Source organism: Harpegnathos saltator, unplaced genomic scaffold (assembly GCF_003227715.2).
Source record: "Harpegnathos saltator strain DR-91 unplaced genomic scaffold, Hsal_v8.6 scaffold227, whole genome shotgun sequence".
NCBI classification, from domain to species: domain Eukaryota; kingdom Metazoa; phylum Arthropoda; class Insecta; order Hymenoptera; family Formicidae; genus Harpegnathos; species Harpegnathos saltator.
This window is the reverse complement of record NW_020230014.1, coordinates 58972-74337: the sequence shown is the minus strand read 5'-3', so window position 1 is coordinate 74337 and position 15366 is coordinate 58972. Positions and strand designations below refer to the sequence as shown.

General features: G+C 30.8%; 2 protein-coding genes and 1 long non-coding RNA gene across 5 annotated transcripts; 1 reads left to right on the top strand and 2 right to left on the bottom strand.

Annotated features, from left to right (window-relative positions):
- Positions 1–3133: 3133 nt before the first annotated feature.
- On the top strand, positions 3134–8639 carry LOC105182529 (putative nuclease HARBI1). Of its 3 annotated transcripts, none has more exons than XM_025298619.1 (7): positions 3134–4224; positions 4521–4689; positions 5030–5368; positions 5482–5694; positions 5756–6025; positions 6108–6180; positions 8343–8639. In XM_025298619.1, the coding sequence occupies exons 4-7, from the start codon at positions 5656–5658 to the stop codon at positions 8483–8485; spliced, it is 525 nt and encodes a 174-aa protein (XP_025154404.1). In that variant the 5' UTR covers positions 3134–4224; positions 4521–4689; positions 5030–5368; positions 5482–5655; the 3' UTR covers positions 8486–8639. The 3 variants fall into 3 exon arrangements, with proteins under 3 accessions (XP_025154404.1, XP_025154405.1, XP_025154403.1); XM_025298620.1 differs by having other exon boundaries at positions 5756–6028; positions 6141–6180; XM_025298618.1 differs by having other exon boundaries at positions 5756–6028.
- Positions 8640–9440: 801 nt separating this feature from the next.
- On the bottom strand, positions 9441–10977 carry LOC105190977 (uncharacterized). The gene is made up of 3 exons (XM_011154037.3): positions 10479–10977; positions 10187–10391; positions 9441–10113 (listed from the first exon to the last, which is right to left on the bottom strand). The coding sequence occupies exons 2-3, from the start codon at positions 10212–10214 to the stop codon at positions 9548–9550; spliced, it is 594 nt and encodes a 197-aa protein (XP_011152339.1). The 5' UTR covers positions 10215–10391; positions 10479–10977; the 3' UTR covers positions 9441–9547.
- A 1734-nt stretch (positions 10978–12711) lies between these two features.
- LOC112588475 (uncharacterized) lies at positions 12712–13859 on the bottom strand. The gene is made up of 3 exons (XR_003112875.1): positions 13612–13859; positions 13015–13126; positions 12712–12936 (listed from the first exon to the last, which is right to left on the bottom strand). It is a non-coding gene; the product is annotated as an uncharacterized LOC112588475 (long non-coding RNA).
- Positions 13860–15366: the final 1507 nt, after the last annotated feature.

The window sequence follows — 15366 nt, the reverse complement described above, 5'->3', positions numbered from 1 at the left end:
CTATAGACATATTAATTAAAGAAAATTAACGGTTAAACACAAGTGAAATATTTTTTTACGCAGTTTTATCTAAGATATAAACCTGTTGACAATATCTTGGCAACGCACAGTGGGCCAGAAATCCACTGTGGTTGACTAAAATTCAATTTCTTGAACTTACATGAAATCAAATGTATGTGATATTATATATTTATATATATTTTCCTACACTAAATGCTGAAATATTGTTTCTTTATGTTAATTGATATTGCTTGTGGAAGACGTGAATGTAAAAAACTATGTTTGCAAATTTAAACGTCCTATGACTTTCATACACCCTTTGCTATGAATTTTACCTTATCAGATGTTATAACAGTATATTTATATTTTTAAATTGAACAAATGAAGTTATTTTTATCAATACATGAAGTTTTTCATGGAACATTGACTTTGTTTCGTCTGATAAAACTAATAGTTTCGAATCTTGTAATACACTTGTTCAATTTCAAATAAAACCTCTGAGCTTCCACTCTGAAATCAATCATATGATATGTCAAATTGCTCGTAAGGATGTACACTATAACTTAAATATGCGCCTTTTGATTACAATGCCAGAGAGAAATCATATTTGATACTATAAATTGCACTTACTTGAATATATGATAAGATAGAAAATCCTAAAAACTATCGAGAATTCGAGATTTTGTCAAATTTGTTTCCAAACTGATAAGAATAGTGTTTGAAATTGCCGATTTTGAATTCATTCATCGCAGTGCGATGTCACATCTCAAGATATCTTAAGCTCATATTCTCATTTATGTGAGTCTTATAGGGAGAGGATTACAATAGGACATTTACAACTAACTAATTCATGTTTTATGTTTCATCATTTCTTTTGTATTAGATATATACGTTATATGTCAATTTACCATTTTTTACTTTATTCTAAGAAAATGAAATCCAGCAAACGAGAGATTCTTGAGTTGCTTTCAAAATCATCAGACATAGATGTAGTCCTCACATACATTTATTATTGTTTACATTGTTTATAGACAATTTTGCAAATTAATAATAATAATAATACTGAATCTCCTTTGTTGAATTTAAAAATTCTTACTTCAGCAAAGTCAAAATAATCGTCCGCCATATTGGATTAACTATTATTTGAATTTTGCATTATTTTATACAGATTCGTAATTAGCATCTTCAAAAAACCCTATATGCTACGTTTACAGTATATCCAATAATTTTTTTTAAATCTCGCCATATTGGATTCGGCATTTAGAATTTTGAAATTCTGATTTTAAAATTGAAATCAGCAACCTAACAAACCATATATAAGCATAATTACAATTTATATTTGTACATTTCAATGGGTTTACCGACTTTTGGCCACGAAACCGAGTCTCCTGGCGCACGGTACAACGGCAGGCGATATGTAATGCTAGGCAGTATTATAACACCTTTACTGTGTATGGACGTATCGGTGCGGCGGTATGTGCGAACACAAACTTATATAGAATGTCAAGATTCAAGGCAAATTTGTTGTATTATCGTATGCAAATTAGGTCCAATTGAACAGAAAATTCCTTTATAATTTCGTAAACCACAAAATTTTAAGATATTAACTTTCTGGTTTGGTGCTTTTGGCAACGTGTCTTCAGTCCACCTCAGGGTCTAACTGACTATTTGGTACACTAAATCTTTTCCTCAGCTTCCTCTAGAAAATAAATGGAAATAGAATAGAATAAAACAAATAGAATTCCTTTAAAACTTTTCATGATCCCAATTTATTTTGCATCCCAATATTCTTTCTATATTAGTAAATTAACTTTAGTATATTTTACACCCGTATTCATAGTCAGACCTTATATTTAAGGCTTCCTTAAGTTTATCTTCAGATGGTCTGTAGCCAATAAAATAATCCGTGCAGCATCTAAAGATGGATATAAGGAAGCCTCAAATATAAGGCCTGACTATGCATACGCGTATTAGTCGTCTTTCTGTGTATTTTTACTTAATGTCGAGTGTAAAGCCCTAAACATAATGCCAGGCAACAGGCAATAAGAATAAAAATAGACACAATCGCCTATTACAAGAATAATCTATTGTGATTGGTCTATTTTTATTCTTATTGCCTGTTGCCTGGCATTGTGTTTAGGGCTTAATTCTTTTCTTCGACGTGTTCATTTTTTTACAAGAAGAAATGAAAATGTTTTTCGCCGATTTTAATGAGCTTGCCCAGATAGTACCCAACAAACATAGAATATAACTATTATATAACAGGAATAACATGTAACATAACATATGTTATACTCTAATTATATTGAGGTTATATAATTTAGTTTCATAGATGTACTATAATTGTGTTATATATCTGTTACACTGTTTTGTTCTAAGCTAGAGATAACATTATAATAATGATATAACAGTAATGTAACACGTAATATAACAGTAATTACGTTTATATTGCATTGATACTATACAACACAACTATTCATGCAATCCATTAAAAGCTGCAAATACTTTCTATTATAAATAAGGGTGCGTTCCGATAGAGAAAGAAATAGCAAAGCGGAACAGTAACAAATAGAAGAAATGACGGAAAGCTAATCAATCAGAAATTCCGTTCCGCTTTTCTGTAGATGCTTTATTTTGTAGTTCTATGTTTTTATGTATTTTTAATACCTTCATCGCACTTAAGTAGACCATATTGCCTATTTATATTGACGTTTATAATGCACGTTTATATGCATACTAATATGTATATCCCTACAAAAAAATACATCGAATCCACATGGAACGCATTCGTTGCATTCAGGTGGAATCCACAAAACCACATGGATTTCACGTGGACACAACGTTCCTATTTTCGTGGAGATATCCGCACATATACTATTTAAACATTTAAGAACGCTTGCATATTATACAAAACTCACATAGAGAAAAATTTCTTTAGGTTTAATATTCTTACTTGTTCGATTTTGAGTTGTTTTATTAAAATATATCTTTACAATATTATTTTTAGAAATAAAAACTCTATTTCATTAAAAAAACCATGTTGATAAAAAGCAGGATTTGAGATAATATTTTTCAAAAGTTTTTTTAGATTTAGTAATTAAAATTTTTTATTTAAACTTCCTTGAATTTGTTTCAAACTATTTCTTTTATAGGTTAACCATTATAATACTCCATTATTACTAATTTTGAAACATATACTCGTCGATATTCGTCGCTATCGAATGTTGCGTTTTAATTTTTGACATGAAAGGTTATAATATTCTGTAAATATTATAAGCGTACATTATATAAGCACAAGTCACAAGAACATCGTTGGAGTCATTGGGATAACTGCGTGCCATTCGATTGTCAGGTTAAGCAAAGCCTAGCGTGATCAACACATGGAGGGAATGATCGCTTGGAATCGAAGCTATCGACGGACGCAAGACGCGAGAAAATTAGGAGTTTTTTACATAACAATAATATTACAGTTATATAACAGCTATATAACATTTTAATAACATGTGATATTTCTGTTATATAACTGCAACTTTTTATGAGTGGGAAATTACAACTAACATGTATATTGCTTGTAACGTTATATTACGTGTTACATTTCGTTACATTACGACAATGTAACTGTTACGTAACTGTGTTACGTAACAGTTACATTGTCGTTACGTAACTGTGTTACGTAACAGTTACATTGTTGTACGTTTACTGGGATTATTTCAATATCAAACAAACATTAAACCATCACGAAAACTATATCGAATGACATCATCCTGATTTGTCTTAAAATGACTTTTTTTTGATATCATAATTATATTATTATGATTTTTTGTTCTGGGCAAGGAGAACAAAAGGTCACGATAACATCAAAATTATGTCATTTTGACTTTAAATAGTCAATTTTTCATCAAGACTCTATGGCTGCGTTCGCTTTGGATGCTTACACGCTTTAAACGCTTATAATCATTACTTACAGCGTCCGCTTTGGCGTTGTAAACGCTTATAAGTCGACCAACGACGTCATCGTGACGTCATAACTTTTGCTCACAGTCGCTTATTTTATCGAGGTAAGGCAACGAGAGCGTGAGCGCTAATAAGCACATTTTGACCAAAGTGAACGTAAAACGAAGCAAAATATGGCATCCGACAAAATTCGTATAAATCTTAAAGATGCTGAAACTGGACAGATTTACGCAATAACAGTAACTAAAGAAGCAACAAGGATTGAAAATGGTAAGTTTCTTTTTTTATTGTTATTATTATCAATACATATATATTTTTTAACCGGTCATATTTTGTTTATTCATTAAGTTAGGCTAGAAGAATGCAATTAACAATTTATTATTATTTATAAATAAAATAAAACAATTTTTCTTTTTATTTAAAAATTTAGATTCTACCACCAAATAAATAAGTTATTAACTCTTAACTAGAGAAATGGGATTTGGTGGATTTCTTTCTTTTTCTTTTAATTGTATTCTTATAATATTGTTGTAACCGCGTCCTAATTATTCCACCTTACGTTGCAGTTAGTTAGTAAGCGTGCAATACACAATTCGATTAAAATGCTGACGCCATAAAGTATTTGTAATACATAAACTTGCAACTCTGCTGACTGAGATCACGAAAGTAGATTATTGTGTCAGTCATACCAAAGGCACTAGGATATACCAGGGCTGCGTTCGAAAATACTCTTGGGTGAGTGAAGGGAGAAATAGTGGAAATATAGTAAGGTGATATCCTGTACACTACATTTTCGAACGACTAGAGAGAGTGACACAGTGGCGGCAATTTTTAAACATGATATTGCGGATACATTACCCAGGTAGCAGACTGACGTCAAATGACGTACTAATGATGTCTTAATGATGTTAGCTAACGTCATTAAGACGTCATTAGTACGTCTTTTGACGTCAGTCTGCTACCAGGGTAAAGAGCACACTATTAGCGCTGTATGAAATTGAAAAAGAAAGTAAAGCAATAAAAATGTCAACATAACGTCGCGCTACAATTATATTATTAATGAAAATTATTGCAGACGCTGCACATACTATAAAAGAAAGAAATAGCGAAGATGACAGTGAAGATGAGAGTTTATTTTTTGCTTATCAAGTATATGTTAAACGTAAAAAAAGGAACAAAGTAATAAAACTTAATGGTTATATTAATAATGTTGTGCCTCATTATAATACGCAAGTTTCGTCAACGACAGTTTCGTCAACATTTTCGCCTTACATCTACTGCGTTTGAAATTATATTGAATAAATTAGCACCTATATGTGTTATGTAATATTAGAAACAAAGGTAGGCCTGTCATTCCACCTCGTACACAATTATTAGCTGTTCTGTGGTTATTGGCTACACCAGATTCATATCGGTAAGATTATACTTTATGTTATAGTCGTAATAATAGAGATTGTGTAAATTAATATAATAAACATGATATGTTATATACAAGTATATTATATTTCAGAAATATCTTTTTTTCAGATCAGTGGGAGAGAAATTTGCTCTTGGAAAATCATCTCCTCATGATTCTCTTAAAAGAATTGTAAATGCAATAAATAATGTAGCAAAGTCTTTGATAGTATGGCCAACAAGGGATGAAATACACGCTATAAAAAACCAATTTGCACAACTTGGTTTTTTACCTGATGTTATTGGATGATTAATGGAACACATATTCCAATAAAAGCTCCAAACGTAAGAAAGCTACTTTATAATAATTTGTTATAACATTTATATTATACTTAATATATTTTAGGATAATTCATCATCATATATAACTAGAAAAAAGGAATTTGCTATTACATTACAAGCTGTTTGTGATGCAAGACTTATATTTAGAAATTGTTTTGTGGGATTTGCTGGATCTGTTCATGATAAAAGAATATTTACAAGGTCTTATTTATGGTCAGAAATACATCGTAATCAAGAAAAATATTTCCCTCATAATCAGTATATAATTGGTGATAAAGCATATCCAGTTTTACAATGGTGTATTCCACCTTATATTGATCGTGGAAATCTGACAGTGGTAGTATTTTTTTATAACTATTTATTTTATAGTAAATATGCCAAAATATTTATTCTATTTGAAATGCATTTATTTGTAGATTCAAATATCATTTAACAAAAATGTATCAAAGATGAGACAAATTATAGAACGTGCGTTTGCATTATTAAAAGGTAGATTTCGCCTGTTAAAATATTTAGATATGTCTTTAATTGAATTCCCATACAGCACAGCACCGTTGCAACAACATTGCAGCAACGTTGTTTTGCAAGATTGCAACATTGCAGAAACGATGCGAAATGTTGCTACAATGTTGCTGCAATCTTGCAGCAAAGGTAAAATGTCCGCTTGCAGCAATATTGCAATGAAATATTGCAGTAACATTGCAGTGTAACATTGCAGCAACATTTGTAATATAATTTGTATGCAATAATGCTTTATATATATATATATGTATGTATGTATATACAGGGTGTCCCATTTTAAAGGACCCATTCAAATATCTCAAAAACACTGCGTTAAATCGAAAAATGTTTCAGACAAAAGTTGCTTGGCTTGAAGGGGGACATAAAACAGCGATAGCATTTTGTTTATAGATGGCGCCACCTTCGAGATATTCACTAATTATCAATTTTCTTAAATAGAAATCCCAATCTTTTATTATATCATCTTTTTCGACCAACTAATTTGAACAACTTTCGTCTGAAACATTTTTTTATTTGCTTAATATTTTTTTAGATATTTGAGAAAAACTTGGTAACTTTTCCAACATTTAACTTACGATATCTCGCTAACTATTCGTCGAAAGAAAAAATAGTATTACTTTTTTATTTTATTTACTATCAAGAACATATTACTATAATAGTGCCTTAACTTTTGTTAACTTATCGACCTTTGGAAATTCCAAAATTATTAAATTAACAAAAGTTAGGGTACTATTATAGTAATATATTCTTGATAGTAAATAAAGTAAAAAAGTCTAATACTATTTCTTATTTCGATGAATAATTAGCGAGATATCGTAAGTTAAATGTTGAAAAAGTTACCAAGTTTTCCTTAAATATCTCAAAAAATATTAAACAAATAAAAAAATATTTCAAACAAAAGTTGTTCAAATTAGTTGATAGAAAAAGATGATATAATAAGAGATTGGATTTCTGTTTAAGAAAATTGATGATCAGTGAATATCTCGAAAGTGACGTCATCTATAAACAAAAATGCTGTCACTATCTTATGTACTCTTTCAAGCCAAACAACTTTTGTCTGAACCATTTTTCGATTTAATGCAGTGTTTTTGAGATATTTGAATACGTCCTTTAAAATGAGACACTGTATATATTGAGAATTTCCTGGAAAGTTTTTATTTAATGACGGCAGAAGCGAAAGATCGTATTCCAAAAATTGTTTTTGTTATATAGATATATTCTAGAGGATATTTGTGATAGATCTAACAAATTTATAAAATATTCTGGACACACTTTCCTCTTGTTGTGATAATCAATAATTTTCCATAAAAATTCTGTAACAATAATCATGAGAGATAATATGTTCAACTCAACATTTGTATAAATTTCACTAATTATTGACAGTGAATGATTATCATACAGCAAAAGAAAAGTGTTCAGAACATTTTACAAATTTATAAAATCAATCATAAGTGTCGTTTTATGGAAATCTCTTATTTTAACGTACATGAAAAAAAAAGATTAATATACCATTATTTTCATTTCTGACATCAAACAAGAATAGTCACAGAAAGTTTCCAAGATCTGTAATATTTCAAAGAATAAAATGATATCTTAAAAGGATGCCGTTTTATTGACTCAATAGACGTCAATAAGATGTCACCTTACTATTTGGAATAATACAGGTCTTAAAGACTTGCAGTAACTATTCTTGAATTAATAAGACGTATAAGTTTGGGATATGAAACTAAATCATTGTAAAACCAAATCGTAGTAATTAAATGTAATTGGTGATTACATATGAGAATTAGAGCAATGTACAAAGTGTCCCATAATTGTAACATACCAACTTCATAGGGGCGTAGAGCTAAGCGAGAGAAACGAAAACATCCTCTTCCATTTAGCGATATCTCGTATTTTTTAATAATTTTTTTAATAATTTTTTAATAATAACCGCAATTTGAAATGTTGCTACAACATTGCAGATATATAATAATGCAAAATATTGTTTTTGCAATGCCTCTGCAATATTGCGCTGCAATGTGCAATGCTGCAACATTGCAGCAATATTGCTGCAATTGTCTGTGCTGTATGGGTTGATATTGATGTTATTATAAGTTGTTGTGTTCTGCATAATGTGTGCCTTCAAGGAGCTGATGAGAATAATAGAGATTTCATTGAGGAGGGAGCAAATGTGGAAGTTGTAGAAAATATTGAAATCAATATTGGTGATGCAAGGAATAATCCAGCTGGTTTAGCAAAACGTGATTACCTATGTCATCTTATAGCATAATAGTTGTGTTTAATTTTCTTACTACATTTTAAGTATCTTTTATAGTCAAATACGCACATAATTATTAGCCAATAATAAATCTGTAATTTTTCTGTGCTATTTCCTTTATTTTATTTCCAAGTTTTACACAAGTATTGTGTATCAAATAGGTATTTAAAAATAAAATTATTTCGAACAACGTATTGCTTCTTAATATAAATATAAAGCACAATATAACATAGATATATGAAAATTATCACTTTTAAATGTAGTAGTGCGATTATAATAATCAGTCTTCATATATGTTATGGACTGCAATTATAGATACTCATTCTTTATAATATTACAATATTTATAATAATTTATAATAAACTTTATAATATTACAATATTGTTCATATTTAAACTAAAACTAAAAAGAAAGTTCTTGCCGTGACTCAACATAACAGTGAAAACTAATATATACTAAAGAAATGTAATCAACTTAATATAATAATTAATGTAACAAAATACTTGTTATTTTTATTAAATGTGATAATGCTATTATAATAATTAGTCTTTATATTATAGACTATATTGCAATCATAGATATAATTCCCTTACGGAAAAAAATATTCAAATAGTTAAAGTATTTATACTCAGTTCGAATTTACTCTCAAATATGGGTATATACAAATTTGAGTATACATACCCATATTTGAGAATAAATTCGAACAACTGAATGTAAACACTCAAACTTTGAATATTTTTTTCCATAAAGATTACTCTATCACATAGCAACCGTTATTTATAAGTTATGAAATATAACGAAAAATAAAGTTTTTTGTGTTCCTCAACATTACCAAATAATTGTAATTCTCACAAATGAACTAAATTAACTTAACCAATATTTATATCCAATAAAACAAAATATATTATTTTTATCACATATCTATAACCAATGAAACAAAATTTGTTATTTTTATTATATATGATATAATACATTTTTATTTATTTTCGTGTATTATCACTCTTGCTTTACATTTTCTTATAATCTCTCTATTAGTTTTAACATTACTTCTTTCATACTATTTATCGCTTTTTCTTATTGATTTAATATTTCTTTGTGTCTTCTTTCACGTGCTTCTCTTCCCTTAGCATCAGCTCTTGAAGCTGTACACCATTCTTTAAACTCCCTTTCAATGTGTGGTATTTTTCTTTTATTCGATTTTTTATTACGAATATAATCAGGATCATCATACGAAAAATTCGCATACGAAGAACTATTTTCTGAATCCATGCAATTTGAAGCACTATTTATTAACAAAGGTCGTTTTCTTAAATTAGACGTAATTAAAATAGGTGTTATGTTCGGCTTGTCATTAAGAATATCATCTATTTCATCATAAAATTTACAAGTTTTTGGATTATTTCCAGAAGTATTAATTATGATCTTTAACTTTAACGTATGTTTTACGTAAATCTTTCCACTTGTTTTCACATTGTATAGCACTATATAATGCCAATTACTATTCGCGTCCCACATTTTTGCAGATATGTCGTTCCATATTGTATCATTTCGAAATTTTGAGCTTTTAAATTTTGTTTCGTGTTCTTTCCACAAAGAAATTAACATTTTTGTGGCATTATCATCTTTCCATGAAGCAATTTCTAAAATATGATATAAAATATAAGAAAAATATAATATGTTATAAGATTTAAAAGTATCCTTTTATATTATTACCTTTAATGCAGCTATTTCTTTTAAACATTGTTATTTTTAGAATTTTTTTGTAATGTATTATATACTATAGAATTTTCTCCTGTTGATTCTAGTTCTTCTACATTATTAAAGTTTTCTTTCTGATTCTTTAATATTTGGTCTTCAACAGGTAGATTAAAAAATCGTAGTATATTTATTTCAGCGGGTACATAGAGCAATTTTTGATCTAAAAAGGCATTTGATATAATAAAGGCATATGAAAATATCTTAAAATATATTAGTTGTAATTAATCTAAAACCTTTATTTACTTACTTTTTGTATCCCATACAACTAGATTGTTGTTATCTTTTAATATTTCTCCATTTTCTAATGTACATAAAATATGTTGTCCTTTACGTAGCGTCGCCATTTTTATTTTTGACGTGATATGCCTACAATCCACCCAATCCACCCTACAAAGAAGTAAGGTGGAAATATCACCCGATTGAATGTTTTCTAAGGCCCAGTTCCACAAAATCAAGTTTAAACCGTGATTATCTGAACTGACGTTAATTTAACGGCATGGTTAAACTTATATCGCGTTCCACATCATGTTTTTAACTGTAGTTTACTTAAACCTATAGTCTGTATGAAGAAACTGTCAAAGACTTCTCTTTCTTTTCAAACGTAGAGTATGATTGGTCGTTGCTAATAGTGAAAAGAGGGAAAATTGAAATAAGTTGGATACTATGACATCTAGTAGAGAACAATATATCTGTTTCGTATGAAGTAAACACTAACCAACATTAACATTTGCTGTATTTGTGTATAAGTATTAATTTATTAAAAGGTAGAAGTCCAGTGTTAATAATAATCAATTAGTTTATATTATTGATTTGATTGCATTTATCATATAATAATTGACTTTTATATATAGTTTTATACTCTGTTTTAGAATATAATCTATCGAAGTAAAAAACCCAATATTTTAAATTAAATTTATATACTTACTGTTCTGTTTTATGAGAAATTTCATGTTCGATTTCTGCTAGAATAACAGATTCTTTTGATAATCTAAATCGTGCATGAAACTCGACATTATCAAATTCTTCCAAATATGATGGTCGTCTTATTCTTATATTTCTTGTTCGTCGATAAATTAGGATTTCAAAATCTTCATCTTTAGATGAAGATAATATGTATTCTAAAGCCATATATCTTTGGTGTTCAAACGTTCAAACGTTCAAAATATTTGTCAACTGAACTCCAAAACCGGGATAGTCATAAATTTTTTTCTCAAATTGATGGTACTGCAGTGTTAAACTTTGTTTAAATTCATTAAACGCCTAAAGTTTTGGATTTAACTTTAACTGTGAGAAATCAACGTTAACCATGGTTTAAGGCAGTTGTGGAACGCAATTTTTCGTCTAAACTAGGGTTAACGAGTTAAACTTCGTTTACAGTAAGTTGTGAAACCGGGCTTAAACGCCCAAAGTTTTGGGTTTAATTTTAACTATGAGAAATTTAATTTTAACTATGAGAAATTAAACTTCGTTTACAGTAAAGGTCATCACACGTAGAAAATTTTTAACTGTTATCGTAATTCCATAAGAAAATTGACCAATCTTAATCGCCTGTTATATTGTAACAAAAGAAAGGATCGACTGTGATTGGCCAATACGGAAATTACGATTATGGTTAGGTTAATGATTTTCACGTGCAAAGGCCTTAAGTTGTGGAACCGGACCTAAATGTTTCCGAACGCTTCATCTGGTGACATAAGAGAGGTCCCCGAATATTTCCGAACGCGGAACGAGAGAGAGTGCACCCGGGTGACATTTTCGAACGCAGCCCAGGTCTGTAAATATGAAACCGGAATTTGCCCATAGATGGCCCTAGCTGTCAATGTAGTTACCAGGGACGTTAAGGGTTTACACAGTACCGCGATTCTGTAACTCATTATTGGAGTTAACGACACTTTCGTTATCGTTACGCAGCTTTTGTATACCGTAGAAAAGCTGCGTAACAATAACGAAACTGTCGTTAACTCCAATAACGAGTTACAGAATCGCATCACTGTACCGCGATTCTGTAACTCGTTATTGGAGTTAACGACACTTTCGTTATCATTGCGCAGCTTTTGTATACCGTAGAAAAGCTGCGCAACAATAACGAAACTGTCATTAACTCCAATAACGAGTTACAGAATCGCGGTACTGGGCCGTTAAACTCCCGTGTATATTTAGCGTCCAACGTTTGTGGCGCTCTCTGAAATGGGACATTTCTTCGGTGGTACTAAAATTCAATATGGCGTCATGTGTCAATGTGTGTGTATGTATAGCTGTCTATGCACACATATTAACACGTATGTGCGTGTAGTATATATAGGAAATACGAGGAATATTAGTGCGAAGTAAAAATGCAGAAAATAATGTATATTCTGTGAAATGTATATATTTGACGAAAAAAATGTAAATATGTATACATAAAGAAAATATTAATACCTTAAACATAAATATAAGGACAATAATTTGTTAATAATACTAAATTTTATAATAATATTAAAAAAAATTTATAATAAGATTGTATATTATCGCTGTCCCTAAAATGGTTGTAGCATACTCATAACTTTTTCTTCTCAGGTCCCTCCACTGTCTCCATTTTCAAATTCTTGAACCACTGTAGCCTACGTTCAGCATTTCGTGGGGATTTATGCGATGGTGCTGTCTTCCCTGGCGAACATCCTAGTACACAACATATTCGTACCATCTTGATCCCGCTGTTATGAGATCTATAAAAAAAATAAACCTGTATTTAGTTAAACAGATATTTGCATCATCAGTATATAATATTACAGTATTATGCATACTCAAATAAAACAAGTTGTTTGTCGCTAACAGGGAAAAGATTTTGGTGGTTCTTGAGTAACTGTTTCTTCTTGTTTTTTCTTCTTCCCTTGTTGAAGTCTTCTTGTAGTCCTTCTGCAAGAGAGAGAGAGAGAGAGAGAGAGAGAGAGAGAGAGAGAGAGAGTACATAAATATCTTCATAAATTATATATATATATGTAGAGTAAATACCATGAAGAAATTTTAGCTATCTATGCCTGCATGCAGCTCATGTTCAAAAAGCAACCAGCTAATATAACATGATTTGATATTACATTCAAGGATAGTCATAACATATTCTTCTTGTTTTCAGTCATCAATCTGCTGAAATAGCTCGTTCACAAGGTGTATCAAATTTTTTAGCAGCAGGTTAACAGCAGAAACTGAGCACAAACTTGCTGCAGGCATGCATCGCTAAGAATTTCTACAATCTTTATCAAACTTGCTCTTGTTATGTTAGTATATTGCAAAGCTTACTGTTATTTTTTACTTATTAGTCTCTGTTAGTAAAAAGTGGACACTTATACTAATGCATAATATTTATATATAAATACAATACAATATATAAAAACAAAACTTACACTTTGGTTGTCGTTACTGACAGTAATACTAAAAGTTTTTCCTTCTCGCACCTGCTTCTTCTCGTGCTTCTTCCTCGTAACACCTCTTCTTCGTAACACTTTTTTCTTTTTTCTTATTAAAGGCTTAAAGCATTAAAGCATTAAAGCGAACGCAACTGTAGCAATATGGCGGCCACAAATTAGTTCCGATTTCTCACATGTCGCATCTCAGAGAGCACTGCTAACGCTAATCATTTTCGCTCCATAAGAGTTTGCATGCCCTGGGTCTACAGGAGCCTACTAGAGACCTCTTGCGGAGATCCGCGAACTAGACAAAATTATATTGCAAATTATGAACAAAATAGAAGAGAATCACCTTATATGTATGATATTTGCAATCAGGAGAAACGTCCGCATGCTCGTACAGAGTGCTTTTTTGGAAAAAAGGTCTAAATAGAAATCGAATAAAAATTTTGAATGAAAGTGCATCCCGCGGTGCAGCACGAGCCTATATTTCCATTTATTATAAATTTTCAAGAATCTAAATGCAAAATCGGGCTCTGTACCGACCTAGATACTAATATAAGGAAGATGCCTATGTAAGTCTGATAAGCAAATATGATGTCTGCGTGGCAAAATATACTACACGGAAAAATACACGGAAAGTGTAGTCTAGATGCACTATGGTGCAGTCTATATGACCTAACTTTCCTGCCTTGCGTTCGCGCGAGCAATGCATTAGTATTAGGATATATATGAGCAGTGCATAAGTATTGCCGTGTGTATGTGTATGAATATCTTTCAGCTTCCACTGTAAAACTAAGATATTTTGTCACGTTGACGATATATGTAACCACCAAATTGATATGGAATATTCCTTGAACTATTATCGAGGTCCTTACGGAGCCAAATTTTGCAATCCAGCCGTCCATAATTTATGAAAAATAAATGAAGCGTCCGCCGTACCAAACACCGCTGCGAGTCACACGAAATATCATTTTACGAGATGCAATATTTCGTCTCTTTGACGATACGTATTATTATCAAATTGTTGCAGCATTTTCTTTGTACTATTTCCGAGATCGGTACAAATCCGGTCGTCAAAAATTTATAATATATAAATAAAGCCATCCGTCCTACCAGGCGTTAGAGCGAATCAGTCGAGAAATGATTGTAGGAGATGCAAGATTTCACCTCGTTGACGATACATTTAATATCCTTAATAATATATATAACCGCCAAATTATTATAGCATCTTCTTTGAACTAACCTCGAGAAACCTACAGAGCCAGATTTTGCAGCCAGTCCGTGAAAAATGTATCATAAATAAATAAAGATGTATGAAGCGTCGGAGCAGATCACGTACAATACCATTTTACAAAAAGAGATCCGCCTTGTAGGCGATATATGTAACCGTCAAATTTATATAGAATATTCCTTGAACTATTATAGAAGTCCCTACAGAGCCAGATTGTGCAATCCAGCCGTCGAAAATTTATAATATTTTAATAAAGCGAGCGTCATATGAAACATCGCAGCGGGTCCCGCGAAATACCGTGTTACAAGAAAAGATATTTTGCCTCGTTGCACTCATATATTACCACCAAATTGTTACAACATATTTCTCGATCTATTTCCGAGGTCTCTACAAAGCCAGTTTTCGCAATCAGGCCGTCTAACTTTTATTATAAATAAATAAAGATGCACCAAGCGTCAAGGCGGATCACGCGAATATAATTTCACAACAAGAGATATTCCACCTCGTTGACGATATAC